The sequence below is a fragment of the Thalassophryne amazonica genome, chromosome 1 (assembly GCF_902500255.1).
Source record: "Thalassophryne amazonica chromosome 1, fThaAma1.1, whole genome shotgun sequence".
Classification (NCBI taxonomy): domain Eukaryota; kingdom Metazoa; phylum Chordata; class Actinopteri; order Batrachoidiformes; family Batrachoididae; genus Thalassophryne; species Thalassophryne amazonica.
This window is the reverse complement of record NC_047103.1, coordinates 164,150,570-164,171,686: the sequence shown is the minus strand read 5'-3', so window position 1 is coordinate 164,171,686 and position 21,117 is coordinate 164,150,570. Positions and strand designations below refer to the sequence as shown.

The following is a 21,117-nucleotide window of genomic DNA, read 5'->3' as shown; positions in this document are numbered from 1 at the left end:
ACTTTGAACTCTCATAAATTTGGTGTCACCTGCCAATTCCGGAACCCACTTAACGTATACTTATGTGTGCCATGTGCCACATGTGTACGTGGTGGACAACAGAGTGAAAAACGAACAATGACGCTTGACCCCAATAACCTTGACTGCACAAAACAAACACTTTAAGGGCAATTCCTGGGAAGACTCTGGGAACAAATAGACAGATAAACCAAAATGTTGTCCTTTGACCCCAAAGAAGCAATTTCAGGGCAATTCTCGCATCAGCCTACATGCACACAGTGAGGTGGTGGAAACTGGTCCAATCACAGAGGAGCAGCAGCGGAACAAATGTGCGTACGTAAGCACATATGCACACACAAACATATACTTCTCAAACTATAGTGTTAATGTGCACTGTCCTTGTAAATAAAATGTCTCACAGAATAAAAATGTTAAAGAACACCTTTCACCTACTATGTGATATTTTCTGTACACTCTCCTGCAGTTCAAGCCTAACTTTTACATTTATATATATATATATATATATATATATATATATATATATATATATATATATATATATATATATATATATATATATATATATATATATATATATATATATATATATATATATAACAACTTTGGCTGGTTGTTTCTATTTTCTTTACTTCCTGACTATAGGAAGAATTGAATGTACAACCCGAATTCCAATGAAGTTGGGACATTGTGTTAAATGTAAATAAAAACAGAATACAATGATTTGCAAATCCTTTCAAACATATATTCAATTGAATACACCACAAAGACAATATATTTATTATTCAAACTGATAGGCTTTGTTGTTTTTGTCCAAATATTTGCTAATTTTTTAAATGGATGCCTGCAACCCATTTCAAAAAGCTGGTACAGGGCAACAAAAGACTGGGAAAGATGATGAATGCTCAAAGAACACCTAATTGGAAACAGGTGAGTGTCATGTTTGGGTATAAAAGGAGCATCCTCAAAAGTCTCAGCCATTCACAAGCAAGGATGGGGCAAGGATCACCACTTTGTAAATGACTGCGTGAAAAAATAGTCCAACAGTTTAAGAACAATGTTTCTCAATGTTCAATTGCAAGTAATTTGGGGATTCCATCATCTACAGTCCATAATATAATCAGAAGATTCAGAGAATCTGGAGAACTTTCCACACGTAAGTGGCAAAGCTAAAAACCAGCATTGAAATGCCCGTGACCTTCGATCCCTCAGGTGGCACTGTATTAAAAACCAACATCATTCTATAAAGGATCTTACCACGTGGGCTCAGGAACACTTCAGAAAACCATGGTCAGTTAACACAGTTCGTCGCTACATCTACAACTGCAAGTTAAAACTACCATGCAAAGCGAAAGCCATACATCAACAACATCCAGAAATGCCGCCGCCTTCTCTAAGCCCAAGCTCATTTGAAATGGACAGACACAAAGTGGAAAAGTGTTCTGTGGTCTGATGAGTCCACGTTTCAAATTGTTTTTGGAAATCATGGACATTGTGTCCTCTGGACAAAAGAGAAAAAAAAGACCATCCAGATTGTTTGCAGCGCAAAGTTCAAAAGCCAGCATCTGTGATGGTATGGGGGTGTGTTAGTGCCCCTGGCATGGGCAACTTACACACCTTCGATGGCACCATCAATGCTGAAAGGTACAACCAGGTTTTGGAGCAAAACATGCTGCCATCCAAGCAATGTCTTTTTCAGGGACGTCCCTGCTTATTTCAGCAAGACAATGCCAAGCCACATTCTGCATGTGTGTGCCTGCAGTCCAGACCTGTTGCCCATTGAAAATGTGTGGGGCATTATAAAGTGCAAAATACAACAACGATGACCCCAGACTGTTGAACAAATGAAGTCGTACATCAAACAAGAATGGGAAAGAATTCCACCTACAAAGCTTCAACAATTAGTGTCCTCAGTTCCCAAATGCTTATTGAGTGTTGTTAGAAGGAAAGGTGATATAACACAATGGTAAACAGCTTTTTTGAAACATGTTGCAGGCATCCATTTCAAAATAAGCAAATATTTTCACAAAAACAGTAAAGTTTATCAGTTTGAACATTAAATATCTTGTCTTTGTGGTGTATTCAATTGAATATAGGTTGAAGAGGATTGCAAATCATTGTATTCTGTTTATATTGACATTTTACACAATGTCCCAACTTCACTGGAATTGGGGTTGTAAGAAAGCTCACCCCACACAATAACATCACCAGTGTTAGTTTTACACTGGTGATTTCACTGTGCAGTGCACAATTCCAGCTGTATATTTGGCTTATTTGATTGTTCACCCTCCACATCACCACTCCTGTGTGGTTCAGCTCATTAAATTATGCTGAAGCTGTCGCTGCCTCCACACTAACGGCGTCCATATAAGAATATCAGGACAAAACCAAGCAAACAATGCTAATGTGGCACGAGTGAGTGGTGCTTTCGCAAATAACATCTAAGCTTGACTGTCTCATATATTCCCAAAACTCAAAAAAGCAGAAATATTCATGTGACAAGTTGTCAATTTCTTTCCACTAGAACCTAATTTGTAAATTCAGAATTTACAACAATATACTTGCATATAACTACTGGTGGTTGGCTCTCACTGTGGTATTGTATCACTTCCTGTTCCGGAGCACAGCGTTGTTTTGCTGTATCTGTTAGCTGTTTAATCTGCGCAGTTAGATTGATCTAGTTAACTAGATAATGATTTGTTTCACAGTGTAATCTTCACGTGCCTTAACTAAAGATTCCCTCTGCTGAATCACCTCTAAATTATTTACACATTATTCACTTTGTGTGTTTTAGGAATCCGCTAGCTTAGCGCAGCTACTAGCTCTTAGCCGATTTAGCATGGCGGCTTCTCCTGTCTCTCCTGCACTTTTCTGCTCTGGGTGTGAAATGCTTAGTTATTCCTTGGCCTCCTTTAGCAGTAATGGTACTTGTAATAAGTGTAGCTTATTCGTAGCTTTGGAGGCCAGGCTGGGCGAATTGGAGACTCGGCTCCACACCGTGGAAAATTCTACAGCTAACCAGGCCCCTGTAGTCGGTGCGGACCAAGGTAGCTTAGCCGCCGTTAGTTTCCCTCTGGCAGATCCCGAGCAGCCGGGAAAGCAGGCCGACTGGGTGACTGTGAGGAGGAAGCGTAGCCCTAAACAGAAGCCCCGTGTACACCGCCAACCCGTTCACATTTCTAACCGTTTTTCCCCACTCGACGACACACCCGCCAAGGATCAAACTCTGGTTATTGGCGACTCTGTTTTGAGAAATGTGAAGTTAGCGACACCAGCAACCACAGTCAATTGTCTTCCTTCGGCCAGAGCAGGCGACATTGAAGGAAATTCGAAACTGCTGGCTAAGGCTAAGCGTAAATTTGGTAAGATTGTAATTCACGTCGGCAGTAATGACACCCGGTTACGCCAATCGGAGGTCACTAAAATTAACACTGAATCGGTGTTTAACTTTGCAAAAACAATGTCGGACTCTGTAGTTTATCTCTGGGCCCCTCCCCAATTGGACGGGGAGTGACATGTTTAGCCGCATATTCTCCTTGAATTGCTGGCTGTCTGAGTGGTGCCCAAAAAATGAGGTGGGCTTCATAGATAATTGGCAAAGCTTCTGGGGAAAACCTGGTCTTGTTAGGAGAGACGGCATCCATCCCACTTTGATGGAGCAGCTCTCATTTCTAGAAATCTGGCCAATTTTCTTAAATCCTCCAAACTGTGACTATCCAGGGTTGGGACCAGGAAGCAGAGTTGTAGTCTTACACACCTCTCTGCAGCTTCTCTCCCCCTGCCATCCCCTCATTACCCCATCCCCGTAGAGACGGTGCCTGCTCCCAGACCACCAATAACCAGCAAAAATCTATTTAAGCATAAAAATTCAAAAAGAAAAAATAATATAGCACCTTCAACTGCACCACAGACTAAAACAGTTAAATGTGGTCTATTAAACATTAGGTCTCTCTCTTCTAAGTCCCTGTTAGTAAATGATATAATAATTGATCAACATATTGATTTATTCTGCCTTACAGAAACCTGGTTACAGCAGGATGAATACGAGGGCTGTCCATAAAGTATAGGTCCTTTTTATTTTTTCAAAAACTATATGGATTTCATTCATATGTTTTTACGTCAGACATGCTTGAACCCTCATGCGCATGTCTGACGTAAAAACATATCCAGGACGTCGTGAGAGAACAGAGAAGTTTCAGAAGAAGTCGGTTTCAGCATTTTATCCGGATATTCCACTGTTAAAGGAGATTTTTTTAATGAAAGACGTGCGGACGGATTGCAGCGTTGCGACGTTCCGCCTCAGGAAAAACACCTCTGTTGGAAGCCTTAAGGACAAGTTGGAACATGTCCAGCTGTTAAACAATTTCTCATATACTCACTCCACTGAAAGCCATCAAAAGCCGCCTGGATTTTACAAATGGTTATCAACACGGAGGTTCCTGTGCCGCCGCACTGCACCGGCTGCATCCCGACGCGCGGACCCGTCCGCACATCTTTCATTAAAAAAATCTCCTTTAACAGTGGAATATCCGGATAAAATGCTGAAACCGACTTCCTGGATCAATACAGCCTGAAATGTGGAGGTTTTCAGCTTGAAACAGGCTGACGACGGCGCCTGGGAGCGCTGCACGACATCTCACTCCGTGGGAAGTCCTTAAAGCGACAGTATCACCTCAAAATCTCTCAGCAGCCGTTAAAATTTTCACCGAAAACCATTTTAATTTTTCGAACTGTGTCCACTTCGATGTTTCTCACAGGTTTAGAAAAATTTTTGATCAAACAAAGCGCCAGTCTCTCAGCAACTTCTCAGACACAGGAATTCCGACGAGGAGCTGGACGACTCCTCCCACAAGTAGTGCTCACAGGCGAATGACGTCACCGACAGGCGTGGAAAAACTCACGCATGCGCATGAGGGTTCAAGCATGTCTGACGTAAAAACATATGAATGAAATCCATATAGTTTTTGAAAAAAATAAAAAGGACCTATACTTTATGGACAGACCTCATTAGTTAGTTTAAATGAGTCAACACCCCACAATTTGTTCATGTAAATGGGGAATCTTCTTCACAGACTAAGGTTAATTATGGAGTTCCACAACGTTCTGTGCTAGGATCAATTTTATTCACTTCATACGTTTCCCTTAGGCAGTATTATTAGACGGCATTGCTTAAATTTTCATCGTTACGCAGATGATACCCAGCTTTATCTATCCATGAAGCCAGAGGACACACACCAATTAGCTAAACTGCAGGATTGTCTTACAGACATAAAGACATGGATGACCTCTAATTTCTTGCTTTTAAACTCAGATAAAACTGAAGTTATTGTACTTGGCCCCACAAATCATAGAAACATGGTGTCTAACCAGATCCTTACTCTGGATGGCATTACCCTGACCTCTAGTAATACTGTGAGAAATCTTGGAGTCATTTTTGATCAGGATATGTCATTCAATGCGCATATTAAACAAATATGTAGGACTGCTTTTTTGCATTTGCGCAATATCTCTAAAATTAGAAAGGTCTTGTCTCAGAGTGATGCTGAAAAACTAATTCATGCATTTATTTCCTCTAGGCTGGACTATTGTAATTCATTATTATCAGGTTTTCCTAAAAGTTCCCTGAAAAGCCTTCAGTTAATTCAAAATGCTGCAGCTAGAGTGTTGGCAGGGACTAGAAGGAGAGAGCATATCTCACCCATATTGGCCTCTCTTCATTGGCTTCCTGTTAATTCTAGAATAGAATTTAAAATTCTTCTTCTTACTTATAAGGTTTTGAATAATCAGGTCCCATCTTATCTTAGGGACCTCTTAGTACCATATCACCCCAATAGAGTGCTTCGCTCTCAGACTACAGGCTTACTTGTAGTTCCTAGAGTTTGTAAGACTAGAATGGGAGGCAGAGCCTTCAGCTTTCAGGCTCCTCTCCTGTGGATCCAGTTCCCAATTCAGATCAGGGAGAGAGACACCCTCTCTACTTTTAAGATTAGGCTTAAAACTTTCCTTTTTGCTAAAGCTTATAGTTAGGGCTGGATCAGGTGACCCTGAGCCATCCCTTAGTTATGCTGCTATAGACTTAAACTGCTGGGGGGTTCCCATGATGCACTGAGTGTTTCTTTCTCTTTTTGCTCTGTATGCACCACTCTGCATTTAATCATTAGTGATTGATCTCTGCTCCCCTCCACAGCATGTCTTTTTCCTGGTTCTCTCCCTCAGCCCCAACCAGTCCCAGCAGAAGACTGCCCCTCCCTGAGCCTGGTTCTGCTGGAGGTTTCTTCCTGTTAAAAGGGAGTTTTTCCTTCCCACTGTTGCCAAGTGCTTGCTCACAGGGGGTCGTTTTGACCGTTGGGGTTTTTCCGTAATTATTGTATGGCCTTGCCTTACAATATAAAGGGCCTTGGGGCAACTGTTTGTTGTGATTTGGCGCTATATAAATAAAATTGATTGATTGATTGATATTTGTTATTTTGTGTTGTGTTGGTGTATGTATAAGGCTCACCTACACCAACCAAAGACGATGGTGGAGGTCATGTGATTAGTCCTGTCTGCCTGTCTGACTGGAGATACTGGAACTCAAAAAGTGATGAATGGATTACAGTAACATTTTCTAAAGAACTGATCCATGGGTGATGAAGGAATTTGGTAGGGTTTTTTCAGTACTATAAAAAGTATTCAGATGTAGGATTTGTCTCTGTCCCTGGTATTGAAACAGACTCTTCATCCCTGTTCATGTTATTGAAACAGATTCTCCATCTCTGACAGAGGCAGTGAAATAGATTCCTTGTCTCTGTCTGTGATGCTGAAACAGATTCCTTGTGTCTGTCCACAGCACTGAAATAGATTTGTCTCTGTCTGAGGTGCTGAAACAGATTCTTTACCCACAGCGGTGAAACAGATTCCTCGTCTCTGTCCACAGCACTGAAGCAGGTTCTTAGTCTCTGTCCACAGCACTAAAACAGACTCCTTGTCTCTGAGAAACAGATTCTTTCTCTTTGTCCACAGCACTGTAACGCATTCCTTGTCTCTGTCCTTGGTACTGAAACACATTCCTTGTCTCTGTCTGAGTTGCTGAAACAGATTGTCTCTGTCCACAGCACTGAAACAGATTCCTCATCACTGTTCGTGGTGCTGAAACAGATTCCCTGTCTCTGACCGTGGTTCTGAAACAGATTCCAAGTTTCTGTCTGAAATACAGCAACAAATTCCTGATCTTTGCCTGAGGTGCTGAAACAGATTCTGTTTCTGTCCGAGGTGCTGACACAGATTCCGTCTCTGTCCACATTACTGAAACAGATTCCTCATCACTGTCCATGGTGCTGAAACAGATTCCTTGTCTCTCTCCGAGATACTGCAACAATTTGTTGTCTCTGTCTGAGGGGCTGAAACAGATTCTTTGTCTCTGTCCACAGCACTGAAACAGATTCTTCATCAGTCTGTGGTGCTGAAACAGATTCCTTGTCTCTGTCCACAGTGCTGAAAAAAATTCTTGATGAAATTCTTGATGATGAGAAAATCTTTCATCATGATGCCGAGGCAAATTCTTTGTGTTAGCAGTTTTGAAAGAGTTAAACTGATTCTAGTCTGTGTCTGTGGTGGTTCAAAAATTAATTTCTCTGCAGTGCCAAAACAATGAAAACATGTCTTTATCTGTCTCCTTGGATGATGTTGTGTGTTGCAAGTAAATTTTATTTTGTCTGTCGACTTCCAAACTGTTCAAGGTCAAATCCAGAGCAGCAGTGGTAAACCTGGTAAATTCATACCAATGTGGAAAGATGGTGCATCTGGGCCTGACTGCACTGAAACATACTGAGAGAACAGAATGTCTGGAAACATGTCATACGTGATCCAGCAGGCATACCTTGAGGAAGGACAGGTTGCGGTTTCGATCGATGCTGGTAATCTCCAAATTACCCATGACAACCTCACAATTCTCGTAGAGCTTCTTCAGGGTGCGGTACTGCTGGTCCAGGTCAGACAAAGTGCTCAGCTTATTCTCCGTACCGGGACAAACTAGAAACACAAACCAGACAGGAACTGTTTCACTGATGTTCATATTCAGATTAACACATCATAATATAGTCGTGATCAATGGCCCCTGCCCCCTCAATCTGTGATAGCTGCAGGAAAAGTAAGAATACTAACCTAGATTACTTAGACTGCATTTTTACCACAGCATGAAAAGAAATTCTGTCTATTGTATTTCCAGACTCACAGATTCTTTGCGCTCATCAAGGTTTTCACTAAATGCTTCAGTTGTTCAAATCAATAAGATAATGATTGGAGAATAGGCCAACAAGGCCAGAAGAGGCCACAGACATATCTGTGGACCAAAGCTGCAGGCAAGAGAGAGAAAAATGAAGAAAAGTTAAATGAGGAAGGATAGAGGGCATCGCAGTGATAAAAGAGCAGGTCAAGAGATTACGCAAATTACTGAAAGGAGTGAGCATTGAGGCGGACGTGACCTCGGACAATGAAGGAGCTGGTGAGACTCTGAGGGGGACGAGGAGGGTGGGTATCATTTCTCTGAGGTACTGACCTACAGTCCGGGTCTGGCACCAGCACGCCGTTTAATCAAAGATATTCAAATTGCACTGGGTGACCTTTACAGAGGGTTTCACTTGGAGACTTCATTCAACTGATGAGATTACAAGACTTTGAAGAAATTATAGTGAATTAAAAAAAAAAAGGCTCTATCACTGTGTGGGAGCTGATATGATTGTAAATATACCCCCCGCTTTCATTGCAAGCTAAAAGCACACAGGCGTGAGATCAAATTTCCATCATGCAAACCACAGATGGCATCAATCAAGGTTAGCATGAGTATACATGCTACCTTCAAAATTTGGACCTTCATAATTCTGCAAAGATATCACTTTTTGGGAGATGGTCAAAAATAAACTTAAAAACACTCATACAGCTGCAAAATTATACATAAAATTCTGTTTTTCCCCTGCAGATTTAATGCAATATTGTTATTACTAAATAAAGGTGGACTTTTGTATAATCATGTATCTCCATTTCTGGACACTTTTGGTGTCCTTGCCAGCATCTCCACCCGTCAGTCTCCTCCCTCAGTCCTGGTGCCATATCCTGCGTTCACCTGGTACAGTTTCCACACAGCCACAAGGTGGATATTTGTGTGTCTGTGGCTGAAGTGAGGTTTGTCATTAAAATGCTCATTAAAGTTTGCCAGCGGTTCAACTCCCCAAAGGCTTTTACTCATAAATTTGAATTTAATTGTCAACTGCCACAAATGTCAACTACTTTAATGTTCAAAAGGTGCAAAAGCAATTTTCCATTCATTTATTATGTTATTAATTAATTAATTAATTAAATAATCTGTTTCTTTATTATGCTTAGTTCAACTTTATGCAACTTTTATTATTTTCTGTTAGAGTGAAGGGAGTTAAGGTTCCAGTCAGGGGCAGCTGGTCAGTAGAGAGTGCTATGGTGCCACCCTCTCAAACTATTGAGAAATGAAAATATACTACAACATAATTAATAAATAAGAAATAAGTACGGTTTGCTCAGAGTTAGAGTGTCAATGTGCATTAAAATGTGTTCCAATGCTTCATTTCAGTGTTTTCAATTAATTCTGGCTCCTGAGAGTAAAGTCCACTTCCTGGTTGGGTCACCATTCATACAAAAGTCTATGGAAGGCCATAAACTTGGATGCTAACCAGTGATGACTAGATATTTTTGGTACTAGGTCTCTTTGGAGGATGCTTGGGTACTACTGGAATGATGTTTGGTCAAATGAGCATTTACTTAGGGAGAGACATGAAAGTATCACTTCTAAATTTCCAAAATGTTAAAAAAGTGTCACTTTGTGGATGCTGTGTGAAATAAACTTTCTTAAATTTATCATGAATGTAGTGTAAAATATGTTGCACATTACATATGGAATCACCTCATATGCTGATGATGTTGTAATCTATTTATCAAAGCGCAAATCTGTTTTCATTTCCCAAGCTCACATTCTCCACAGCACACAATAATCATTTAAGAAATAAACAACAAAAGAGAAGAAAAAAATCAACAGACTATTACATAGTTGAACTTGCCCCTACGTACGAGGGCTGTCAATAAAGTATAGGTCCTTTTTATTTTTTTCAAAAACTATATGGATTTCATTCATATGTTTTTACGTCAGACATGCTTGAACCCTCGTGCGCATGCGTGAGTTTTTCCACGCCTGTCGGTGACGTCATTCGCCTGTGAGCACTCCTTGTGGGAGGAGTCGTCCAGCCCCTCGTCGGAATTCCTTTGTCTGAGAAGTTGCTGAGAGACTGGCGCTTTGTTTGATCAAAATTTTTTCTAAACCTGTGAGACACATCAAAGTGGACACGGTTCAAAAAATTAAGCTGGTTTTCGGTGAAAATTTTAACGGCTGATGAGAGATTTTGAGGTGATACTGTCGCTTTAAGGACTTCCCACGGAGCGAGACGTCGTGCAGCACTCCCAGGCGCCATCGTCAGCCTGTTTCAAGCTGAAAACCTCCACATTTCAGGCTCTATTGATCCAGGATGTTGTGAGAGAACAGAGAAGTTTCAGAAGAAGTCAGTTTCAGCATTTTATCCGGATATTCCACTGTTAAAGGAGATTTTTTTAATGAAAGACGTGCGAATGGGTCCGCGCTTCGGGACGCAGCCGGCGTGGTGCGGCGGCACAGGAAAAACACCTCCGTGTTGATAACCATTTGTAAAATCCAGGCGGCTTTTGATGGCTTTCAATGGAGTGAGTATATGAGAAATTGTTTAACAGCTGGACATGTTCCAACTTGTCCTTAAGGCTTCCAACGGAGGTGTTTTTCCTGTGGTGAAGCGTCGCGGCGGCTGCGAGCCGACGCTGCAATCCGCCCACACATCTTTCATTAAAAAAATCTTTAACAGTGGAATATCCGGATAAAATGCTGAAACCGACTTCTTCTGAAACTTCTCTGTTCTCTCACGACGTCCTGGATCAATAGAGCATGAAATGTGGAGGTTTTCAGCTTGAAACAGGCTGACGACGGCGCCTGGGAGCGCTGCACGACGTCTCGCTCCGTGGGAAGTCCTTAAAACGACAGTATCACCTCAAAATCTCTCATCAGCTGTTAAAATATTCACCGAAAACCAGCTTAATTTTTCGAACCGTGTCCACTTCGATGTGTCTCACAAGTTTAGAAAAAATTTTGATCAAACAAAGTGCCAGTCTCTCAGCAACTTCTCAGACAAAGGAATTCCGACGAGGGGCTGGACGACTCCTCCCACAAGGAGTGCTCACAGGTGAATGACGTCACCGACAGGCGTGGAAAAACTCACGCATGCGCACGAAGGTTCAAGCATGTCTGACGTAAAAACATATGAATGAAATCCATATAGTTTTTGAAAAAAATAAAAAGGACCTATACTTTATGGACAGACCTCGTATATTGAACAACATTGAGAGCTCATAAACTCCCATATTGCTTTATGGATCGTTGGCTCTGCAAAGAGGAGCACGCTGACTCTCCTCTGCGGTCCCCCATATTGCTATGGTTATGGGTTGCGTGGGCCAGAACAACAGTGAGGGGACCAGAGCAATGGTGATAAATGAGATCTGCTGACCACACGTGCACGGGGACGAGTTATGAGACGAAATGATTTAGCATCAGCTACAAACTTGAAGGAAGCCTGTGCAAGGATGTGAAATTGGTCAATAATTGTGTACGTCGGAGGGTGTTTGTGTTTGGAGATGAAAGGTAAGCGTGCATCTGTAATAATCCATTATTGAAACCTGCACGCGCTGATATCAGATGAAAGGGGAGAGGTGAACAGCGAGGGGACGGCCGGTCTCCACACAGAGGGAGATACAACGAGCTGGGCAAAGAAAAGAGAATTGAATTTTTAAAGGAGAAAGAAAGAGAGACACAATCTTTCATTTGGGAGAGTGGGAATGACATCTGGGAGCATTAGCATTCATATTGACACGCTCTACTGTAAACGCTCTTTTCTTCGGGCTCATTTTGAAAGTGTCGAAATCCATCTGCTCTACCTCTTTCTCTCCCCCTCTCTCCTTAATTTCTTTTTCTCTGCCCATAGCTATCCATTTCCCCCCCTCTCTTGCTCCATCTCTGGCCTCGCTCTTGTTTTTACTCTCAGGCTCGATGGCCGACAATGTAAGTATCGAGCCATTGTCTTCTCCATGTTCATGACAGAGGGAGAGAAGTCCACTTGACAGTTCTGCTGTGTGAGAGTGCGGGGAAGGCGCTATCTGAGAAACCTGGCAAGGAAGATCCTCATCACAGTTTTATCACACAGCCAGAGAGTGACAGGAAAACGATCCAGCTTTACTTCATGCAAGGTTTTAAGTAGTCAGTTTAAAACTATAGGGCCTTTCAAACTCCACACAATGAGAAAATTTAGTTTCTACCAAAATCCAAGCATTATATTTAACTCTGCCAATGAAGTTGACGGAGGTTATGTTTTCACCAGTGTTTGTTTATTTGTTTGTGAACAGCATGGAGCCCACAATTTTTCATATATCGTTATGCGATTTTTACTGAAGATTCATATCCTGGTAGGCAAGAATTGATTAAAATTTCAAGACCATAGGTCAAAAGGACAAAGTCAGGAAAAATCTTGAAAAAAATTCCTATCTTCAACATTAGTCATAACTCTGTCAAAAAAGAAAAATTCTTTCATATTTGACAGCATTATGTAGGATGGCATCCTTTACTGACTGACAAAGTTTGATCCGGATCTGATCTAGATTACAGATTTTTTTTGGCCATTTAAATTTGACAATGAAAACATTTAATGTATATTTTGCATTATATCTTAATCAAACATGTCTCAATCACTCTCATATTTGAAAGTGACGTGCAGACTGGCACTCACTATTACCTAACAAAGTTTGATCCAGATCTGATACAGATTGTGGATTTTGTAGACATTTAAATTAATATTGAAAAGCCCATTTCATGTACATTTTGCATTATATCTCAGTCAAAAGTGCCTCAGTCACTCTCATTTGTGACAATGGGGTGCAAACTCACACTCTCAATGAATAAACAGATTTGCATCTGATCTGTATTGTGGATTTAGCAGATATATGATATTAACATTGAAAAGCCCTTTTGATCTATATTTTGTATTGTATTTTAGCTTATGAAAAGACAATTCTAACAGGACTTTCACCTTTTCCAAGGTAAAAATTTGTGAAACTGCAAACTAGTGTTGGCGGAGGATTGCGCTCTAGGAACACAGTGCTCTAGTCAAGGTTTATTTTTGTAACATGTTGTGAAATTACAGCTCATTTTAATGAAGAGGACATATTTGTCTTGGGGGAAATTCCATGCTGAATTGGACTGATGCTGGGATTCCATGCCTGAAAATGTTGCAGCTGATGTTTTGTTTTTCCAAACTTTATAAAACTGTGTTAAATTTTGTACAAACCTTGTAACTGTTAAAATGGCCTAAGCAGTAGGTCACACCTTTGAGTCTGGTCTGCTTGAGGTTTCTTTCTCAATATCATCAGAGGGAGTTTTCCCACTGTCCCCTGTGTGCTTGCTCTAGGGGTTGGTAAGGTTAGACCTTGCTTGTGTCAAGCGCCTTGAGGCAGCTTTGTTGTGATTTGGTGCTATATAAATGTAATAAATGTAAATGTAATGTGAATATTGTATTTCCCTTCATTGCTGTCATGCAGACTAACCAGATGAGGAAGCATGTGTGGACGTGTGATGTTTTGAGATTACCTGTGACCCATCATACATTAACATCTATATGATTTACATTTTAAATTGTTTCCAAACAGCATGAATTTTGATCATATTGGCAATATCATGTTATGAATCCCTTATCTAAATGCTAAGGAATAAAATTATAGTTGTGTCGAGGAAAACTGTTTTTTTTTTATGGCTTAAATCTTAGGGCCCCTTCACACATAGTGCGAATATGTGTGAAGGCAGGGTGACACGCATCGGAGGCAGGCCTGTACGATGCCGGTGCAATGGTTCATGCATGCACAATGTGTAACCACATTGCGCAGCTGCTGTGAAAATAAAATAAATAAAAATGACATTTCACTCACGGGAATTGAACCTGCGCCAAAAGCTCTGATTGCCAGTCAGAAACTTTACCACTAAGCTACGATCACCATCCTGTGAAAGCTCCGGGAAACTGCCTCATATCAGGAAGGACATGGACATATTAAAAAAAAACAAAGCACACCATATAAAAACACCGCATTATATTGAATCCCTCTTATCAAGCGGGTGATACAAATATGATCTGTCTGGTCCTCTGGTGATGACCCATGGTCACAGATATACAGTCATGAAATGACATGAATGATGAAGCAGTTCGCGCTTCTCATGTCCACATTTACTGGTCCGGTTCGTCCAGTTGGGCGAATGCACATCCGGCCCGACGCGGGTCTTGTGGACGCCGTGCCGCAGGACTGACACTGCGTCATGGGGAGCAGAGCTCACGTGGGTGGTGTGACAGTCAGATCGCCCACTACGTGTTCTGATGTGACTGTCTGTTTTAACCTGGGAGTAGCCTGCCAATGTCCGCACCATGCACCGTGCACATACTCACTCACTACAGCCCGTCGCCACAACGATATATGCTTTTCTTTATGTCCACGAGTACAGCAAGCAGACACATGCGGATCACAGTGGGCAGTTGTTAGTTCATGTCTGTCCAAACACAGTTCGTGTTGTCCACCTGGGCCGTCCAGATCCACAGCTCCCCACAGCTGCTTCTGTCAGCGGCCACACCTCTTGTCAGTTCCGCGCACACACCAACATGTCAGTGGGCATGTTTGTAAAGCGACACTCGTGGGGAAGTTAGACAAATTTCACATCCACCTTGATAGTGATTGTCTGCAGTCTGTTTTCGTGATTATAGTATGAATGGTCAAACATTATCTAAGTGCCAAGTGAGCTGTGTTAGATATTCGTGTTTGTCACCTGGAATATGGCCGATACCTGCCACGAGAGGGTTCGATGGGCTCCCACAGCGCACACTCTGCCTTTCAGCTGTGGGTGTGTGCAAATAGTTGTAGCAACAGATGTACGAAGCAGCTGCGATTTTACACGTTTTGCACACGATTCCTGCTTAATTCGCACTTTATGCGCAAATTGACCAAATTTGCACTGTGTGTGAAGGGGCCCTTCACAATCAACTAATCAAGAGCCCTGGAAGAACGGTACTGCGTATTTAGTTTAAAAAACAAAAATGCTTTTGAGATAAATTGTTGCCTGACAATTTTTAGTTCCCAGCCTCAGATGTGGCATTATTCATCCATCCATTTTCTATACCCACTTACTCCATTTAAGGGTCACTGGGGGCTGGATACTATCCCAGCAGTTGTAACGTATGAGGAGTGGTACACCCTGGACAGGATGCCAGTCTGTTGCAGGGTGATGTGGCAGCATATAATGAACAGGCTGGGCAATATCTACTCCACTGGCATATCCCAGTGTGTCTCATCACACATCTGACAGCCTGTTTCTGATAAATTCTTATGTGATCGGTGTGATAATTGGACATGGATAAGTCAAAGGTAAATGCCAATAACAAAAGTAGATTTGGGATATTTTATAGGGATAAATGTTGTCACTGTGCCCACTTTATTGTGACATTTGGATACAAACATTACACCAAATATGAAAGAAATCCACAAATAAGAGCTATAAAATAAAAAAAATTACAATGCACAGTTTCATGTCCATAAAACAACAGAGTTGAGTTGATCGAGATTTTGATATCATGTGCATCAGATATACACATCTTACCAAATATGAATAAAATCCACTGAGCAATCACTGAGATCGGGCTCTGGCTCTTTCAGGTGGACCTGTTGCCCCAGAGGGCATAGAAACCATCCCACTGCTGTTGAATTTCCCCTGTACATGATGCCATAGGTGCAGATCCAGTTTAATAATTAGGTTGGGACCCACGACACAAACTGGTGAAATCCCACCTGAAATCTTTAGTTTGTATTCCATCTTAAAACACACATGGAGTTTGTGAATGAGACTAAGAATCAAATGAATATGTGAAAATACATATGCTGCTCCTCGCCACACACACACACACACACACACACACACACAAGATGTTTGACTGTAAACTGTTTGGCTCCTGGTGTCTCACTTTTCTATCTTACATGGACTAAATTTAATCTCCTTAAATTGAATCACAACTTAATCCAATTCTCCCAAGAAGAGAAAAAAAAGAGAGAAAAAAAAGGAGTTAGACAATGAGAACACTGCGTACTCTCCTTTTTGGAAGCCTCAGAAATCTGTTATGCTTAATGGAGGCCAGGTGCATGCTGGGAAAACTGCCTTTGTGAAGATTATTGCGGTTTTGGCTGCAAAGTAAAGTTTTTGATCCATCCATGATGTGAGAAGGTTGCTACATCGTTATCATTCATCAAACATTTTTACCTGAGGCCATTAAATGTGGCCATCGGGTATTGTGAAGGCTTTTCGTCCGTCCATCTGTCCGTGCTCAGCATAACTCCAGTCCTATTACTCCCAAACTCTTGAAATTCACAGGGAACATTCTTGGTACACAAACCTTAGACAAGTTCAAAGATGGTTAACCTTGATGTATTTTAAGAGGTTAAAAAGTCACATTCTGTTTCAATCTGATCTGTTTTGGTTTTGAGTGACAAGGGTAACTGCCAATCAGAGTAGAGCTGCACAGTGACATCAGTGGCTGGCCTCTTCAAAACTGCTTTGTTTTCTGTGTTTATATTCATTTCTCGTATATTCTGTAATAGCTAGAGAGAAATAAACACTTGTAAAACTGAAAATGCTGTTTTTGGAACCTAAAAAAGCCCCTGAACCTATTTACAAGACATTTCACAGAGGTTAGCATGATATCACTTCTTGGTGTAGCAACTTGCTAAGAGCTTTGTTTCTGGTATATTATGTAAAAGCTAGTGAGAAATAAACACTTTTGAAACTGAAAATGCTGTTTTGTAACCTGATAACATCTCAGGAGTCATTTACAAGACATTTTGCAGATGTTAGCTTGCATGTTAACTTCTGCTAACTCAAAGCTAACTTCCTATGGAGTTAAATTTGTCTCATTAATAACTGCAAATGCACAGAAGGTGATCTACAAATATTCCTTGATTTACACAACATGAACAAACGATGATTTGATTTGAACATGAACAAATTGTATGTAAGACAACAGGACCTTAATAATTAATTAAACACCTGCACATTATAAAGAACACAACGCTCATATGGCTGAGGGTATTTTAGCATTGCGTTATATTTTTATTTATTGCTTTATTACAGGCAGCACGGTGGATTAGTGGTTAGCACTGTTGCGTCACTGTAAGAAGGTCATGGGATCGATTCCCACCTGTGGTCTTTCTGTGTGGAGTCTGCATGTTCTCCCTGTCTTTGTGTGGGTTCACTCCAGTTGCTCCTGCTTCCTCCCACATCCAAAGACATGCAGGTTAGGTGGATTGGAAGCTTTAAATTGTCTGTAGGTGTATTGTCTGTATGTGGCCCTGTGACAAACTGGCGTCCTGTCCAGAGTGTACCCCGCCTCGCGCCCTATGACAGCTGGGATAGGTTCCAACACCGCTGTGATCCTTAACTGGAGTAAGTGGTTGAAGATAAGCATGTGTGTGCTTTATTACAAGTGGTTTGTCTTTTCATTAGGTATCTTACAGTTTTTACACGTGATCCTGAATTAAAGCATCCAACAAATAAAGATCATTCTGCACAACCATGAGTTTGTTCAAGTGTCTCACTCCTTGTGTTTGCTGTGTGGAGTCTCCATTCATATGGAACAAAATGCATTTTTCAACAAATATGAAATTTTAATGTTCTGTACGTCCTGTTTCTGTGGTCAGGGAGAAATCCCAATCACACTGGAAGGAAGACAGTAATAAAGATTTTAGATGTCACTCTAAAGTCTCTCTCTCTCTCACACACACACACACCTGACCTAGTTTAATAAAGTACACCACCAGCACAAAAACTGTGTATGTTTTTTTAAAGCAAGTTATTACATTTGTGGTTCAGTTCAGCTGCTAATGAAGTAACTGTATAAAGTTACTGCATAAAGAAACTAGTAAAGTAACTTTTCAAAGTAAGTGTGGCAACATTGCCAAAAAATAATCGTTCCTAAACCTAAAACTGCTGTTTTTGTAAGTGGATAATATACCTCTGAAGTGATTTACAAATCTTAGTTTGATAGCAGAGAAGCTTGAATCTTCAACTGGACTGGGTTGCTTGACTCGAGGACGTTTCGCTTCAAATCGCAGAAGTTTCCTCAGCTAAAATTCTTGCTCTGATAGTCTGACTTCTGTCTGACCCTTGTCGAGAAGAACAAACAGAAGCCACAAAAGCTGGAGTTTTAAAACTAACCAGACGCCTCCTACCAAGAGCCAGACTGCTATTGGCTAGTGATTAAACAATTGCTTTAATTAGCACCTATTGTGCTCTAGTCAGCACCCTCCTAATGACAGGGTAGCTGTCCCTCCTAATGATGGGACTGACGCCTCTCCTGATGGCGCAAATGACTCATTACCATGAACAAAAGACTAAAACTACTTTGATCTAAGTACCCCATTGTAAACAGGGGACAAACTGAGAGCCTACACAGAAACATCTTAGTTTGATGCTAACTTGCAATACATGAACATCACTGTGAATATCATTAAACATTGTGCACATTAATGCCAAATAACCACAAACCTCCCGTACCACCGGGAACGATCATCAAGTGACAATCACCAACTGCTTGTTGCCATCATTTGTAGCAAATGTGATATTAGGGTTAGAGAGACTCAGACATGGACCGCAACATACATTGTGAGGGACCGTCAGCTTCTCATTTTAGCCTTGTGGCACACAAAGCTGAGTGCCATTTCATGAGCCAGCACGCAGGTGTCTGAGGGGTAAGGACCCCAGTGGCTGGAGAAGACCTAAGGGGTGCCCATTTTTCACCTGGCAGCAGATAGATGATTATTTTCCAGAGATAAGGATGGACTGGTTGTTTGCCCGGGAAGTTATCATCCAGGCCCAAAGGCTGTTTGTGGTGTTGTTGATGCAGAAAAGTGACACCAGTCTATGCTCCCAGAAATTAACTGAATTAATAATTCCATGTTTAACATGAATATCATAAAAATATGAACTAAAAACATGAGTTTTTTTTCTGCCAGTTACAAAGTCTCCACATACATAATTGTTTTACTTTGCCATCCTGCAAATACCTGCTGAACATAGTGTTGTGTTCTCACAGAGTGACAAAAATACTGCAACAGTGATGGGAAGTTCTGTGAGTGGAAGGAAATGAAGTTGGAACTGCATTATGCACCTTGTGGCTCGACATGTGCAATAATCAGCAGTCTTCATGCTCTTGAACATCAAGAGTAAAATCACAGCTTGACACTGCACAAAAATCAAGTTACAGTAAAATCACGGTGCACCATTAAAGACAAGGAGACCAGTGAGAGCACATTGGAGAGGGAGTGGAACTTCACTTTTAAGAATTCTTTTAGCCTTATTTCCACGGCTTCATCACAATGTGATCAATATAGTATTTGTGAAAACAAACAAGTTTTTCTAAAGGTGGAAAAGTGATAAATGAATATTTAAACCATCATGACATTTGTCTTCAGAAAGAAACTCAGAGTTTGATTTGGTGCTCCCCGAGTCACCTCGATCATCATTACCAATTCACTGTCCTGGCTTGCAATTATTGATCAGATCGATCTGTACCAGATGGACAACAGAGGAATATTAAACTGAGAAGGGAAAAGTGTAACAGAGTAGATGATGATGGGAGATGAACTGGTGATGCAGTTGTAGCTGCATGTTGACTGTTTGAATGGGGGATTTGAATTTTCAGGGATTTTTGTAATTGCTCCATCATCGAGAAGCAGAAGGTACTGAGGACAGTTTTGTATGTTTATGTGTCTGCTTTTATGACTCTGAACCTGGAGGAGTGAGCCATTTGATCATGCAGCTGAAAAATAAGTAAATCGGTGACTTGTGGAAGTGAGCAGACAGCAGGAGACATATGATGTAGATCAATCTCAGCACTCAGCTTGAACTGCCGCATGTGTCACTGTTCTCGAGAGTCAGGTCAGGCCAGATCTGGTAACATGAGCAGATGTGTGTGTCCCAAAATTCACCATGTAATCAACCTTATCAGAAGTCAACAGTGTAATCTGATGTGGCCATGTCCTAATCAATACTAATAGTTATCGGTTATCTGTAATAAAGATAAATGTTTTATCAGTTTATCATCATAAAGGATAACTTTTCAGTTATCCCAATTAATGGTTATCGAAGCCAACTTTTTGGTTAGCTGTGCCCATCTACCATCCCACCATCCCTGGTTCTCAAGACCAGTCACCTAAGTGGCTCTACTCTACTCTTTTGTACTCTTCTATTTTACTCTTCCTTTTTAGATATTTAGATACATCTTAGTATACTAGCATAGTTCCACCTTAGAATTGGAATATAATATATAAGATATACCTTACTGAATTTTCATGACAGTCTTGCTATGATTCGTAACAGAATCCAAAACAAAATGCATCTATGTTTACCAAATGACATAAATAGTGATTCATATTATTTTTTATGATCTGGATTTAGTTGGCAGATGGTTATTTATGCATTTTGCTAACTGAACAATTACAACTTACTTATTTAGCTATTTATTGTCTGTGTCCTGTTTTACACTTGGACAGACTCAATCTCCTGATTTGTCTTCCTTTTCTGTTGTCCTTGTCTATGGCCATCAGTGTTGCCACAGTTACTTTGAAAAAGTAATCCAATTACTGATTACTGATTACTCATTGAAAAAGTAACTTAGTTACTTTACTGATTACTCAATTGTAAAAGTAACTTAGATTACTAGTTACTTTTTAGTTACTTTCCCCAGCTGCTGACAACAACCCACGTCAACATGACAATGATACCTGTTTTGCCAAAACTCACTTTATAGTCACCCTTTCTTGACTTCAATGAAAATAAATACTTGTTTTATAAAAAGTAAAATAAAGACCTCTTTCTTGACCTCATATTTAACTGTTGACAGCACTGTAACAGTAAAACTTGCAATTTCAAACCAACATTGTTTATAA

At 40.8% G+C, this 21,117-nt stretch overlaps 1 protein-coding gene across 1 annotated transcript in view; it reads right to left on the bottom strand.

Annotated features, from left to right (window-relative positions):
• Positions 1-21,117, bottom strand: part of LOC117517414 (receptor tyrosine-protein kinase erbB-4-like) — an 886,935-nt gene that overhangs the window by 489,623 nt on the left and 376,195 nt on the right. The window contains exon 2 of the mRNA XM_034178423.1: positions 7,877-8,028. Coding sequence (XP_034034314.1) covers positions 7,877-8,028 — 152 coding nt within the window. The remainder of the gene's footprint in view (positions 1-7,876; positions 8,029-21,117) is intronic.